General features: G+C 36.3%; 1 protein-coding gene across 3 annotated transcripts in view; it reads right to left on the minus strand.

Annotated features, from left to right (window-relative positions):
- Positions 1-13697, minus strand: part of LOC309493664 (uncharacterized protein) — a 174188-nt gene that overhangs the window by 71166 nt on the left and 89325 nt on the right. The window contains exons 11-12 of one of the 3 annotated variants that reach the window (XM_082162850.1): positions 8028-8402; positions 7887-7943 (exon numbers count right to left, since the gene is read on the minus strand). In XM_082162850.1, coding sequence (XP_082018976.1) covers positions 7887-7943; positions 8028-8402 — 432 coding nt within the window. Of the gene's footprint in view, positions 1-7886; positions 7944-8027; positions 8418-13697 lie in introns of all 3 variants that reach the window. The other 2 variants (XM_082162851.1, XM_082162852.1) reach the window with 2 other exon arrangements.

Genomic DNA, 13697 nt, shown 5'->3' on the forward strand with positions numbered 1-13697 from the left:
TTGCATTATTTATTTCAGTTTGTGCAATAGCACAGAGTCCTGACCTTGTGAGATCAGGCACTGATGTTGGACGAGAAGGCCTGGCTCACAGTCTCCGCTCTAATTCATTCCAAAGCTGTTCTATCGGGTTGAAGTTCAGGCCAGTCCAGTTCCTCCACATCAAACTCACTCATCCATATCTTTATGGACCTTGCTTTGTGCACTGGTGCGCAGTCATGTTGGAACAGGAAGGGTTCATCCCCAAACTGTTCCCACAAAGTTGGGAGCATGAAATTGTCTAAAATGTCTTGGTATGCTGAAGCATTAAAGGGGTCATATAATGCCATTTTTGTACAAGCTAATATGATTATTTAGGGTCTAAATTAAAAGTTTGTAATATACTTTAATAAAAAATTCTCATTACTATTGTAAGAAAACACAAATTTTACCTGGTCAAAAACAACTCTGTTTTCAGCACGCCGTTTAAGTGCATGTGTCTTTAAATGATAATGAGCTTTGCTCACCCCGCCCCTCTGTTCTGTGCGTACTGCGTACACAGTTTTAATAACACAATAACCATAACGCGTTGTTCATTATAAACCTGGGATTATGAATTATATCAAGAATGTCGTACATAGAAAAAATGCCGTAATGTACCCGAGTGTAAAAATAGCCGCATTCATCATGAAGCGTGCTAGCGATTTTCAAAAATGTATATAAATATTAATATAAAGGTTAATAAAACGTTACACTCACTTCAGTTATTCTGGAGGTGCAGCAGGAACACGAATAGTTGGTACCGATCCTTTTTTCAGGAGCAGCTTCTAAGCAAAACTTTAGCTTTATACTGACCCTCGAGCAGTCTGGTGTGTGAAATGATTCGTGCAAACATGAAAGCATTGACGCTGATCGTGGGGAATATTCCTTCGAAAACAAACTCAGCCACTGCGTCTTCAGCGGTTCGGATTTATGAACATCAAAATGACTGATGTGTTCGTTATTGCACCCAAGAACAGGACACCACAATCGCTTAGACACCATTCTGCTCATAGACAGTGCTCCAGTATCAACAATGACGCGCAGGCTATGATTGACAGCTCGCTCACGAGCGGGGGCGGGTCTGTGTTGAAACGCTGCTGTCAATCAATCAATCGTGGGAGGGGTGTACGACCGTGTGACGTCACTAGGTCGAACGGCTTGATTTGAGAGGGGGGGAAACATATAAGGAGATTTTTTTTTTTTTTAAACACTGGATGGATTTTTTATCATTTTATGATGGTTGTGTACAGGCACTGCCAACACACATTTCAGTACAATCAACTTGTAAAAGTGCATGTACCATTATATGACCCCTTTAAGATTTCCTTACACTGGAACTAAAGGGCCAAGCCCAACCCTGAAAAACAACCCCACACCATAATCCCCAATGCAGTCAGGCAAGTAACGTTCTCTAATAATTGACGTGAAATATTTTGTAGTGAGGAAATTTCATGAATGGACTTATTGCATAAGTTAGAATTTGAATTTGTGTGTAAAAATTTTACCCAGTCAACACGTTGATCTCACAGTGATCTTTCCATATGACCACAATGTGAGTTCACAGTGAGCTAAAAGTGTAACCTCACAGCGCACTCACTGTGTGCTCATTTTATGGCCACAATATGAGGTCCCCCCAGCTATAAATGTTATTGGACATGAAAATTTGAGTTGAAAATGAAAATTGGGTTGATGTCTAAACCTTTGATGTCAAGCTCCAACTTCATTAAACAACTCCACAAACAGCATTACCAGCGTCACTTATTACTAACCAGATTAACTTATGTCATATGTGTACAAAAGTCCTTATTGAGATTAACAGAGATTTAGATGTTGATGATTTATTGAAATTATTAGTTTGTTTTGATGCCACCATTATGGTGATCGGTATTTGCTTTAGTTGGGCAGTTTGAATCTTGATGTTTTAATGGTAGTTTTTCCTCTGGCTGCTGTAACTGTTTGTTATGGCAAGAAAAGTAAGAGAAAGATGTGATCAGATGATGTCAGCTACTTGATGATGATGACTATGATATAATAATACTGTAGTGCTCTGATCAGCTGATGTCTTCTAGAACATTATGTATGTTATCATTCTGGGTGCCACTGATGAGTTTTGTATGATACACCCAGAATGCATTGCGGCATGAAGCATGTCACCGTTATTGAGATTCACGCACTGATTCGTGAGATTTGTGTTTGTCTTAATTAAGGGGTTCATTACCTTTTTATATTTAATACTCCAGGTTTTCAGATACTATAGGATCTCATGCTGTAGAAATCCTGGATTGTTAGTATCATGTGAATTGATACCAGAGACTAGTTCCTGAATTAAATCAGGTCACTACATGATGATAAAATATTTATTATCAACAAGTAGCCAACATACTTGACAACAAACACTTATAGCAGCCAAAAAAAAACTAAAAAAACTAACATTAAATAGTCAAGGCCAAAGAGCCCAACTAAAACAAACACTGACGTCCACAATGGTAACCAAACAAACTCTTTTAAGAGGTCCAGTCCTGTGTCTGCTGGGAAACGTCTCGCTAAAACTTTAGAATGTTAGGGGATAATGTTCTATCAATGTTATCACTAAACATGTTTAAAATGTTTTTAGAGAGTGTTATCCTACCTTTTAGGAGAAAATTCTGGTAACAAAAATAAAATTAGCTACAGAAAACATTACAAGAACATAACATAATGCTCTCAAAAAATTCATAGAACAATATCATTTCTAGCAGTGATGAACTCATATTGTGACCATAGTTTGAGCACACAGTAGCCGCGTTTCCATTACCCTTCAAATTGAAAATACGCTTAATGGAAACACGCAAAAAATCCCATTGAGCGCAAAAACGTTTTTACGCTCGCATGAGGTGGTTTTTCAGCCAATTCGAAAAAGAAATATTTCGCAAAACTGCAATGGAAACAGTTTTTGCGCATTTACAGGTCACCTGACGTAGATGACGCGGTGTGTTACGAGACGCGACAGAATACGAGACAGAGTTCTTAAGAATTCATATAAGACAAAATAATTACAGCAATAATGAATTCTAAACCTCAAATAAATGCCACAACCAAGACCTCGAAGCAGATATGAGGGAGAAACACCCAGAAACACCTCATATGTGCCGCTCACAAGTATAAGGGTCGTTCCTTACCATTAATGCTTGGGAAACACACATACATCTCCTTCCATTAATAATGGAATAGTGCAGTAGCTGGGATTAGTACATAAACCTCCATTTTGGAATGATTTTACTGATCGCGAGAGGAAAAAAGTTTAGTCGCATAACATCGGTTAATGGAAATGCCGTCATTTCGCAATAGTTTTTTGTCGACATTTAGAAAAAAAAAAAGAAAAAAAAAAAGAAAAAAAATCACAAAAAAATTGCCAAATCTGTAACGCTCATAATTAACCCTTTCACACGTAAGTTTAAAATATTCTGTCTGACCCCCCAGCGTGAGTTTTTCAAGGCGAGCGTTATTTAGAATGTGTCACTTTATGGTTTCCGTGGTGACGCGTCATTGCTTGTCACCGCAGCAACAACAGAGCTGTATGAATGATGATCTGCTTTTATGTCATTTTTCATTTTTTATTCAAAATATTCACAAATTTGTTAGATATGGCATGAAATATCTGATATTCCGGTTGTCAAATATATGCAAGTGGAAGTATTTTGTTATTTAAACACATTTATAACGATTGCGTTAGTTCAGCTGTATTCGCGATGGGCGCCGCCATCTTAGTTTGTGCCGCAGACGCAGTTCAGAGAATCGGATCTGTTGGATTTACAACACGTTAATTCATCCACTTCTCCCGAAATACATAGAAGTAAGTGGCAGGTGAACTGGGAGAAGAATAGAGTAAACTTTAAAGTTACTTACACAATGTGTATCTGATATGAATAAAACTAATTATAATGGAAAGGATTATTATTGCCTCTTCCTTTGACATCAGTGTGTATTTTACAAACTCTAATGTATTGTTTTTTTAGTACTTATATGTCTGGAACCTAAAATAAACATTATGTGGTTGAAAACACTGAAAAGTTGTGATTTATGACAGCTCTGAGCGTGCCTGTCTCTGGCTCAGCGCCAGCCAACGCGCGAAAGCACATTTGAATTTAGCAGTTGATCACGTCATGCACTGACCGTTCTAATCACACCGGTGTGATCGTACGCTCCAGGGACCAGCCTAGACTGATCACACCGGTGTGATTGTACGTGCGAAAGCAGAATTTCTATATTTTACCCTGATAGCAGACAAACATCTAATCAAGGTTGAAACTTATCATTGTTCATCAGCTTTTCACCCTGAAATAATGTTCTTTCAATGATGAAAAATAGACCAAGATCAACATAAAATTGCTATTGGTTCAACTTAAATTAAATGATTTAATTTACATTGAATCAACATTGAAACAATAACAAATCAATCTTTCTTTATTTAAAACAGGATCTTAAATGCATATATTAATAGAATAAATCTTACTTTATTTCTATGCCGGTGAATCATGTCCGTTTGACATCTTTCAAGCAGAGACTACGTAGGGCTGAAATTAACATGGTTTTGAACCAAAAAGTCATTAACCCTCTGGGGTCTAAGGTGTTTTTGGGGTCCTTGAGATGCTTTGACATGCCCTGACATTTGTACTTTTTTCAGTTGCTTATAAACATATTAATGGCAAAGGTGTAATTACACTCTATTTAGCACAAACAGGGCTACCATAATATGTGAGCAACATGTATGTACATGTTTGTATTTGAGAGAATAATGTTTATGCATGGTTATTGAAAAAACAAAAAATTTAAGTGTCTGAAATAAGGCCAAAACACATATTAAATATGTGTCCACAAAACTTTTGACTAATGGATGTTGTCACCTAGAGATTTTGCTTCAAAATGATCTGAAAATCATTCTGCCTAATCATTCACATAAAACCATACATTGATTTAAATTTTGTAAGACACTTTTTGTTTGGAAAGGCATTATGCGTGGGGGTGTGATTCACACCCGAGAAGACAATGACCTGCATAATGAGCCTTTCATTCAGGTGTGTCACTGAGCCACAAGAAAGAATGCAAGGACAAAATAATATATATATATATATATATATATATATATATATATATATATACACACACAGCAAAATCCCCAGTGTTAAATTAACACTCCTCAGTGTACATATGTGTCCACACTACAGAGTGTTAAAATGAACACTGAAGCAGTGTTGAAGTTAATGAGATAATTAAGTGATTAATTAAGTGATGATTGGCCATTAGTGGTGACACCTGATGTTAATAAGCAGAATCATTGACGGAAAGAGAAAAAAACAATAACAGAAAAAAGAGAAACACAAGAACTACAACTGACTTCGAGTCATTACACATTATTGCACTTATTATTACCAGTCTGACTTTATTTCTGTCTTACATCTACAAAAGTTCTTGAGATTCAACAGAAGTTTAGACGGTAATGTTCTATGGAATTTTTCGTTTCACCATTTTTTTTCGTCACCATTATGGTGGTCAGTGTTTGCTTTAGTTGGGCTCTTGACCCTTTTCATTTTTTGATAGTAGTTTTTCTCTGACTGTTCCAAAATTGTGTTTATAAAGTACATTTGTTATTGTAAGAGAAAACATGACCTGCTCACAATATGTTCTGATGATAATGACATTATCATCATGTAGTGTCCTGATTCCCTGATGTCACTCAAAGTCTAAATCTTTGACTATATGCTTGATGTCTCGTTTTAGTATTGGTGACTGTATTCCGGAGATTCTACAGTTTGAGATCCAAAAGCAATATTAACAATTTTGGAACTACTTTGTGCATAGAAGTTATTGTGTTTAAACACACAGATATTAAGAATTCAGCATATGAATCTCAACAATGGTGACAATAAACTAGTGACAAACAGATCAACTTTGAACATCACAAAACAAGCTACTAAAGTCAGAACAAAACAATAGCTAAATAAAAGCAAACAGAAAACAAACAAACAATGGAAATTACAGGACAATTCAGCTGCATAATTTATTCATGCTGCAATGCATGATGTGAGCCATGGATGCGTTCTGATTGGTGGCTCCCATCATGCACTGCGACATGAAACATTTGTGTGATTGTCACCAATGTTGAGATTCATATGTAGATTCTTGATGTCTGTGTGTGATTTTAAAACTTCAAGATTATTAAAGCATTGCTGAAATTAACTACTGTAGTGAAAAAACAAAGCAATTGCATAATCAGTTTATAATGCTGGATGACATCATTGAATCAGGTCACTAGTAATTTTATCATCAAAACATAACCAGGGCTGTATTTCCCAAAAGCATCATAAGCCTAACTTGATCGCAGACCAACTGCAACAAATGGTCTGTAAGATCAAATTGGGCTTGCGATGCTTTCAGGAAACACAGCCCAAGTCATAGTTTCTCTTGCCACAACAAATGTGCTGTATAAACACAGAGCTGGAACAGTCAGACAAATTGTAATGTTGAAAAGGAAAGGGTCAAGAGCCCAAATAAAGCAAACACTGAAACGAAACATTCCACAAAACATTACCGTCTAAACTTCTGTTGAATCTCAAGAACTTTTGTAGATGTAAGACAGAAATAAAGTCAAACTGGTAATAATAAGCGCAATAATGTGCAATGGCTCGAAGTCAGTTGATGTTTCTCTTTTTTCTGTTATTGTTGTTTCTCGTTCCTTCAATGATTCTGCTTATTAACATCAGGTGTCACCACTAATGGCCAATCATCACTTAATTAATCACTTAATTATCTCATTAACTTCAACACTGCTTCAGTGTTAATTTTTACACTCTGTAGTGTGGACACATATGTACACTGAGGAGTGTTAATTTAACACTGGGGATTTTGCTGTGCAGCAACATTTTGACATCCCAGATATGTCCCACATCTGGCACACGTGGAAAGATGATCTGGCCCACATGCAGCGTGGAATGACGGCCCTTGGGTGGGCCGCTCCTGTTTGCCAGATCTGGGCCACAAGCAGGCCATAGCAATGCCACATCTCAGCCAAGAGCAAAGAAATAAACCACAACTGAACCTTATCTAAGCCACAAAATCTGTGTATATTAAATATGGAGTCATCTCAGCCTTAATAAGCCTGTTAACAAGCAGAATCATTGAAGAAAAGAAAAGAAGAGAACAGAAAAAGAAATGAGCAGAAACACAAGAACTACAACATACTTCAGACACAGTCTAAGATGAAATCAACTGAAGAGAAAAGAAGACATTAAATATGTGAAGATCTCAGCAGAGGAGGATTAAACAACTCCACAAACATCATTACCAGCTTCACTTATTACTAACCAGACTGACTTTATTTCTGTCAGACGTCTACAGAAGCTCTTATTGAGAATTAAATAAACAAAAGTTTTTATTGAGAATTGCAGTAACAGAGGTTTAACTCTAATGTGTTTCATTTGAAGTCACCATAACAGTGATTAGTGTTTCCATTAGTTGGGCTTTTAACTCTTATTATATTTTTTTACTTTTGCATGTAAGTCTGATGAAAAATAAATGTTAAGTTTCAACCTCGATTCAATGTTGATCTGCTATCAGGGATATAGTTCTTTAGAAATTAAAAACACAACAAGGACTGTTTTTGACCAAGTGTGGCATATTCAGAACTACTGTACAGTGAATGACAGCCAGACACCCTGAGAACAATCTACAGGTTTCATAATTTTTTTTATAAAACATGTCCATGACTTTTGAGGCAAATATTCATGTTCATATTCAATTCATGTTCAAATTTACCTCAGCATATCTGTAGCCTACATACATTAGAAAACATTCAGAAAATAAGCCAATAGAAACACAGTAGGTAACATTACCAGGTGAGATGGTCACTGGTGTGACAGTTGTAGGGCTGGTGTTAATGCTGCAAGTGTCTGAAAGTTTGGATGAATAGTGATTAATGAACAGAGACACAAATATCATGAATGTGTAGAAAGAGCTTATATGAATATAATTACCTGCACAGTATGCTGAATAACAGATAGTTGGACTAACCAGCTCATAGACATAATAATTGCCTGGACAGGCTTTGACTCTAATGGGAAAAGACCCGAAATAGCAGCAGTAATTGTTCCAGTGACTGCAGACATCTCGAGTGACGACTCCATCTGTTACTGTTGGGTGTCCACCACGTATCCACAGTGGTGCAACAGTGCCACAGCTGACCTGAGCAACACATGTGTCTGGGATATGAGCGCTCAGGCCGTTAATGAAGAGACGATACCAGCCGCTCCAGGAGACATATGCGTCACAGTTGTAGTATGAATGTAAGCCATATCCATTATTGATGGATCTCCATGTATCGTTCAGCACAGTGTAGTTGTAGCAGGGGTCTGCAGAGAGATTAGCTGTTATGAAAATGTATTAAGAAATGAACAAGTTTCTGAAAAAAACTTGTTATTATAAAATGTAACCAGAAATGCAGCTTTTGGTACAGCTTCCAACCAGACGACTACAAAAGTTCCTTCAGAGAATTAACAGAGGTTTAGATGTTAATGTTTTATTGTTTTATTTGAAGGGACCATTATGGTGATCAGTGTTTGCTTTAGTGGACTCTTGCCCCCTGAGTTTATAATATTACATTTTCTCTGACTGCTGTAACTGTGTGCCCTAAGTGGAAAAAAAGTATACTTTATTGTATTTGAAATATGTTCCCTTTTCAACAGTACATTGCAAATATATTAGCAAAAATTGCACTATCTTTAATATATTAAAAGTATATTAGCATCATGCTTTTACCTATTCTCACCATACAACCTTTAACACACTTTAAAATAATTGTACTTTAGTATTTTTTTAAATATATTTTTTTTTAAATATACTTGAAGTGAAAATTCTGTTTATTTTTTAAAAGTGTATTTATTTGCACTTTATTAATAATTAAAAACAAACATACTTTTATCATATTTCTAAAAAGTGCACTATAAATACATTGGTAATAAATATATGCTTAATTATACTTTTAAGAAATATGCTAAAAACAAGCATAATATATTTCTAACAAGTGCACTATAAGTACATTGGTAATAAATATATGCTTTATTTTACTTTTAAAAAATATGCTAAATACATAATAGAAATAGGTATTTAATAGAAAATGTAGTGTTTTTTTTTTATTTTATTTTTTTACCCAGCTTCAAGTTTGCATGGCGTGTAACATTTGGAACCTCATTATATTGTGATTCTAGGTAAGATTTCTATTACATTAACGTTACTTGTCTGTGCCAGTCGTATTTTTTACAAAGTGTAACAGCACGTCTTTTTCAGTTCAGCTACATTGAATTTGACTAATCAGAGTCAAGCTTTTCAAGTCGAAGTCGAAGCAGACTCGAAGAGTTGAAGTTACTGCCCTCAGAAGTTACTGGTAAGTTTTAGTTGCTCTTTGCATAAATGAATAGCTCACTGTTTAGTTTTTTTTCCTATGTGGATAGGGCTGCTATGCATTAGCTAATATGACTTACACGTGGAATACTGACGTTAACCGCTGTAACATGATGCTGACACTGATTCTACCCAGCTAACAGAATTTTGTTATAAGAACGTTCTCCAAAATTCTCCAAATATTCAGTGTTGGTTCTGGGAACATGAAAAATTATGTTACAGGAATATGTTTTAAAAGGTATAATGTTCCTCAAACGTTCTGAATTAAAATTCAACATTCTAGGAACGTTGATTTCTAACATTCCAAAAACATACAAATATCAAGTTTCCTTTATGTTACTAGAATGTTATTTAAAGGTTAGTATGATGTTCCTGAAACATTCTTTCAATCATCTTTCAAAATAGTAATAAGAACACAAACTACAACTTTATTTAGACACAGCTTTAGATGAACTGAAGATAAAAGACATTAACTCATTAACTCTGAAGATCTGATTAAACAACTCCACAAACAGCATTACCAGCTTCACTTATTACTAACCAGACTGACTTTATTTCTGTCACGTCTACAGAAGCTCTTATTGAGAATTAACAGAGGTTTAGATGTTGATGTCTTATTGAAAAAGTTTGGTTTGAGGTCACCATCATGGAGATCAGTGTTTGCTTTAGTTGGGCTCTTGACCCTTGACTTTCTTTATGTTTGTGTTTTATCAGTAATCGCTAGGAGTGGAACGGTACATGTATTTGTATTGAACCAAAACGGTATGGGCGTCATGGATTGATGCATAAATTTACACGGAGAATACACGGTATACAAATTAATAAAACTCGCTTGCAAATTAATTCATGTAATGCAGAATTACTGTTAGATACGCGGGTTCTTTAGGGACACCTAATCTGTAGCCCCGCCTTAGCTCTGAAGCAGGCTGTGATGTAAAGATTGCAATGCTGGAATTTGTTGTGAAACCGAACCGTGACTTCTGTGTACCGTTCCACCCCTAGTAATCGCAGGTGTATATGGAGAACATTTCTACATTGATAATGCAGATCAACAAGTTTGTTTTAATAACAAAGGACTGCAAATGAAGTGGCTAAATGCTTTTACTGCATATTTTTCTTATTTTTGGAATTTAAACATTATATGAGAAGAACGTAATAAATAGTGATGGCCGGTTGAACCGGTTCTTTTTAGTGATCTGGTCGAACCAGTACACTAAATCGGACTGAATCGTTCGAAACAGTTCGCGTCTTGCGTCAGCACTGATCCACAAGAAGTTACTAAAGTTACTCACTTTCGGACATGCCTGAGTCCTGACAGTCCCTTCGACTCAAAATAAACCAATATCCCGGAGTAGGCATATATGTTACTCCAGTAAATCCAACAGTTCACTGAACTGAGACGTGCTGAGAGAAGTGATGAGCACGAGCAGTTGATACTGAGCATGCGCGCACTACCGAACGTACAGGTACAGCGGTTCTCGGACCACCAGTACAGAACCGAGAACTGTTTCTTTCGAACACGTTCGATACGGAGAACCGATGAGCTGATGAGCTGAGCATGCGTGCAATTCTTTCAGAGGGACGAAATGCATGTTTCTTGTAGCCTATTTTATTGAACATCAATAAGTGTAACAAAATAAAACATGTTAGAAACATGTTTATCTCATAGGCTACTCCCTTTTCACTGTATTATTTTAAAGATTGGAAACACAATGAATGGACTGTAAAACTAAACATTTATTATATAAAACATTATTTTCTGCAACAGATCATTTAATTTCGAAGTAAGTTGATATACATTTTTGACGTAAACTCTTGCCAAGGTTTTAAAGGGTGCAAAGTAAATGTTTATAATGTGTTGATCAAAACATAACGTATTAAACATACTGGAGATATGCATCAAGTTTTTAGTTTTGTCGACTGAATAAGCCTAGTAAAGTTTCAGTAGTTCTCAGCTCACACACAGGCATACGGTTCTCGAGTCAAGAACTGGTTGTTGCAGCAGTTCTCGGATCACCAGCACAGAACCGAGAACTGTTTCTTTCGGACACGTTCGATACGGAGAACCGACGAGCTGGAGAGACTGCGCATGCGCGGTCTCTGAACCGAACTTTCTTTTGGCCAACTGATGCTGTGTTACTGTCTATGCGCTGTGCTGATACATGAGCACGGGTGAACCAGGACTTGAATGAGGGGCTGAATTCAGCTAAATGTAAGTTTATTTACAAATAAAATAAAAATGATGAAGACCAGTTTATTCACTTTAAGACATGTAAAACATCCGCGTTTGCGCATCGCCTTAGGCCTACTACAGGGTTCATTCTCAAAACGTAAATGTAAGAAACCTATCAAAGATGATTATGACGATGAGTACTATTATTTAACTTAAGTTATGATTACAAATGCCTTTATTTGAATGTATATTTATCCGCCGGGATGATAGAATTGATGTCATTACGTGATGACGTTAAAGAACTGGTGAACCGGTTTTTTGAACCGGTTCATTAAAACGAACTGTCCGAAAGAACCGGACTTCCCATCACTAGTAATAAACTCAAAACATCATTTGTAACACTGAAGAAGAATGTGAAAGATTGTCTAAAATAATTTAAAACTTAAAAATGAATCACTTAGACATCAGCACTCGTCATACAAACCTCAACAATGGTGACAATCAAAAAATAATTCATATGCATAATTTATTCATCCCGCAATGCATGCTGGGAGCAATGAATGTGTTTTGTATGCTGGCATGAAGAATGTCACCGTTGTTGTGTTTCATATGCTGATTTTTGATGTCTGTGTGTATAAATTATGTCAAAAAAAATTAAACAGAAAATAAACAATGACGGTGTCATTCATATATATATATATATATATATATATATTCACACAACGTTCTTACAACAAAAGTCTGTTAGCTGGGTAGCAACTTCAGCACTGGGTATATAGTTAAAGTCTTTGATAAATCTGATTAAAAACTATGTGGAGACATTTGTCTGTCTTAAAACAACTATAAAACATTGTCCAATGCATCTGCAAAAAAACAGAATTAGTCATTACATGTAAAAGTACATTACATTAACATTATTTTTGCAAAATGAAGCTGTGTATTTATTTTTTGATTTCCTGAACAATTTGGCTTAATTGTTATGATGTAAATGATCTTTGAAAAGTAAAAAAAAAAAAAAACATGTTATGAACATAAAGCAGGGATGGGCAAACTCGGTCCTGGAGGGCCACTGTCCTAAAGAGTTTAGCTCCCTGATATACTCTCCTGTCTGTATAGCTTTTCACTCTAAAACAGTGTTTCCAAAACCTGCTCCTGAAGGACACCCAACACTGCACGTTTTCTTTGTCTCCCTAATCAAACACACCTGATTCAAATCATCAGCTCATAAGAAGAAACTCAACGCCATTACCAATGATTTATGGTTGACATTTCAAAAAATGTTCAACATTAGTTGCGGGAGCAAAAGAGATGTTGATTCAATACAGTTAACATTGGCACATTAACATTATTTTGATGGTTGCTGTCTATCTGGGACTCTAATCAAACACACCTGAACCAGCTAATCAATGTCTTCAGGATTACTAGAAAGCTACAAACAGGATGTTTATCAGGGTTGGAGCTAAACAGTGGCCCTCCAGGACCGAGTTTGCCCATCCCTGGTGAACACTATTTTATTGGTTAACCCGGTGTTAGGCCGGCGACACACTGGCTGCGTGGTGTGTCCATTTTTATTTCGGCTCCCATGTTAACAGGTTAGAGCGCGTTTGCCAGGCGCGGAAAACACGTGCATGCTAGAAATAGAACCGACGCCTATTTTTCACGCGACACGCAAGCGTGTACGCATTTCCAGGCAAAATAGAATAGGAAAAGATGTTTATGTCATTTTGACATGAATACATATTAATAAATGTCATTTTGATGTTTGAAAGTGTCTAGGTTTTGACATAAATGCAAATATAAATGTAATTGTAAAAAAATGATACATGTTCAAATATTGCACTTGTCAATACAGAACGAAATATTCTGTAGCCTATTTTGCTGTCAATACTGCCGACGTTGTCTTTGCTGCTATATATTTATGATTAACATGAAGTATAGGCCTTCCACAACTCTTTCCCCATGTGTCAAATATATCACCAATGAGGCTTATCATATTATGTCACCTAGCGGCAGCAGTTCCACATCAGACACGTTTCTGGTGTGCAAAGACATGGAAAACGCCACGCAAACGCCA

This window comes from Leuciscus leuciscus (genome assembly GCF_965113295.1).
Source record: "Leuciscus leuciscus genome assembly, chromosome: 3".
In the NCBI taxonomy this organism is placed as follows: Eukaryota; Metazoa; Chordata; class Actinopteri; order Cypriniformes; family Leuciscidae; genus Leuciscus; species Leuciscus leuciscus.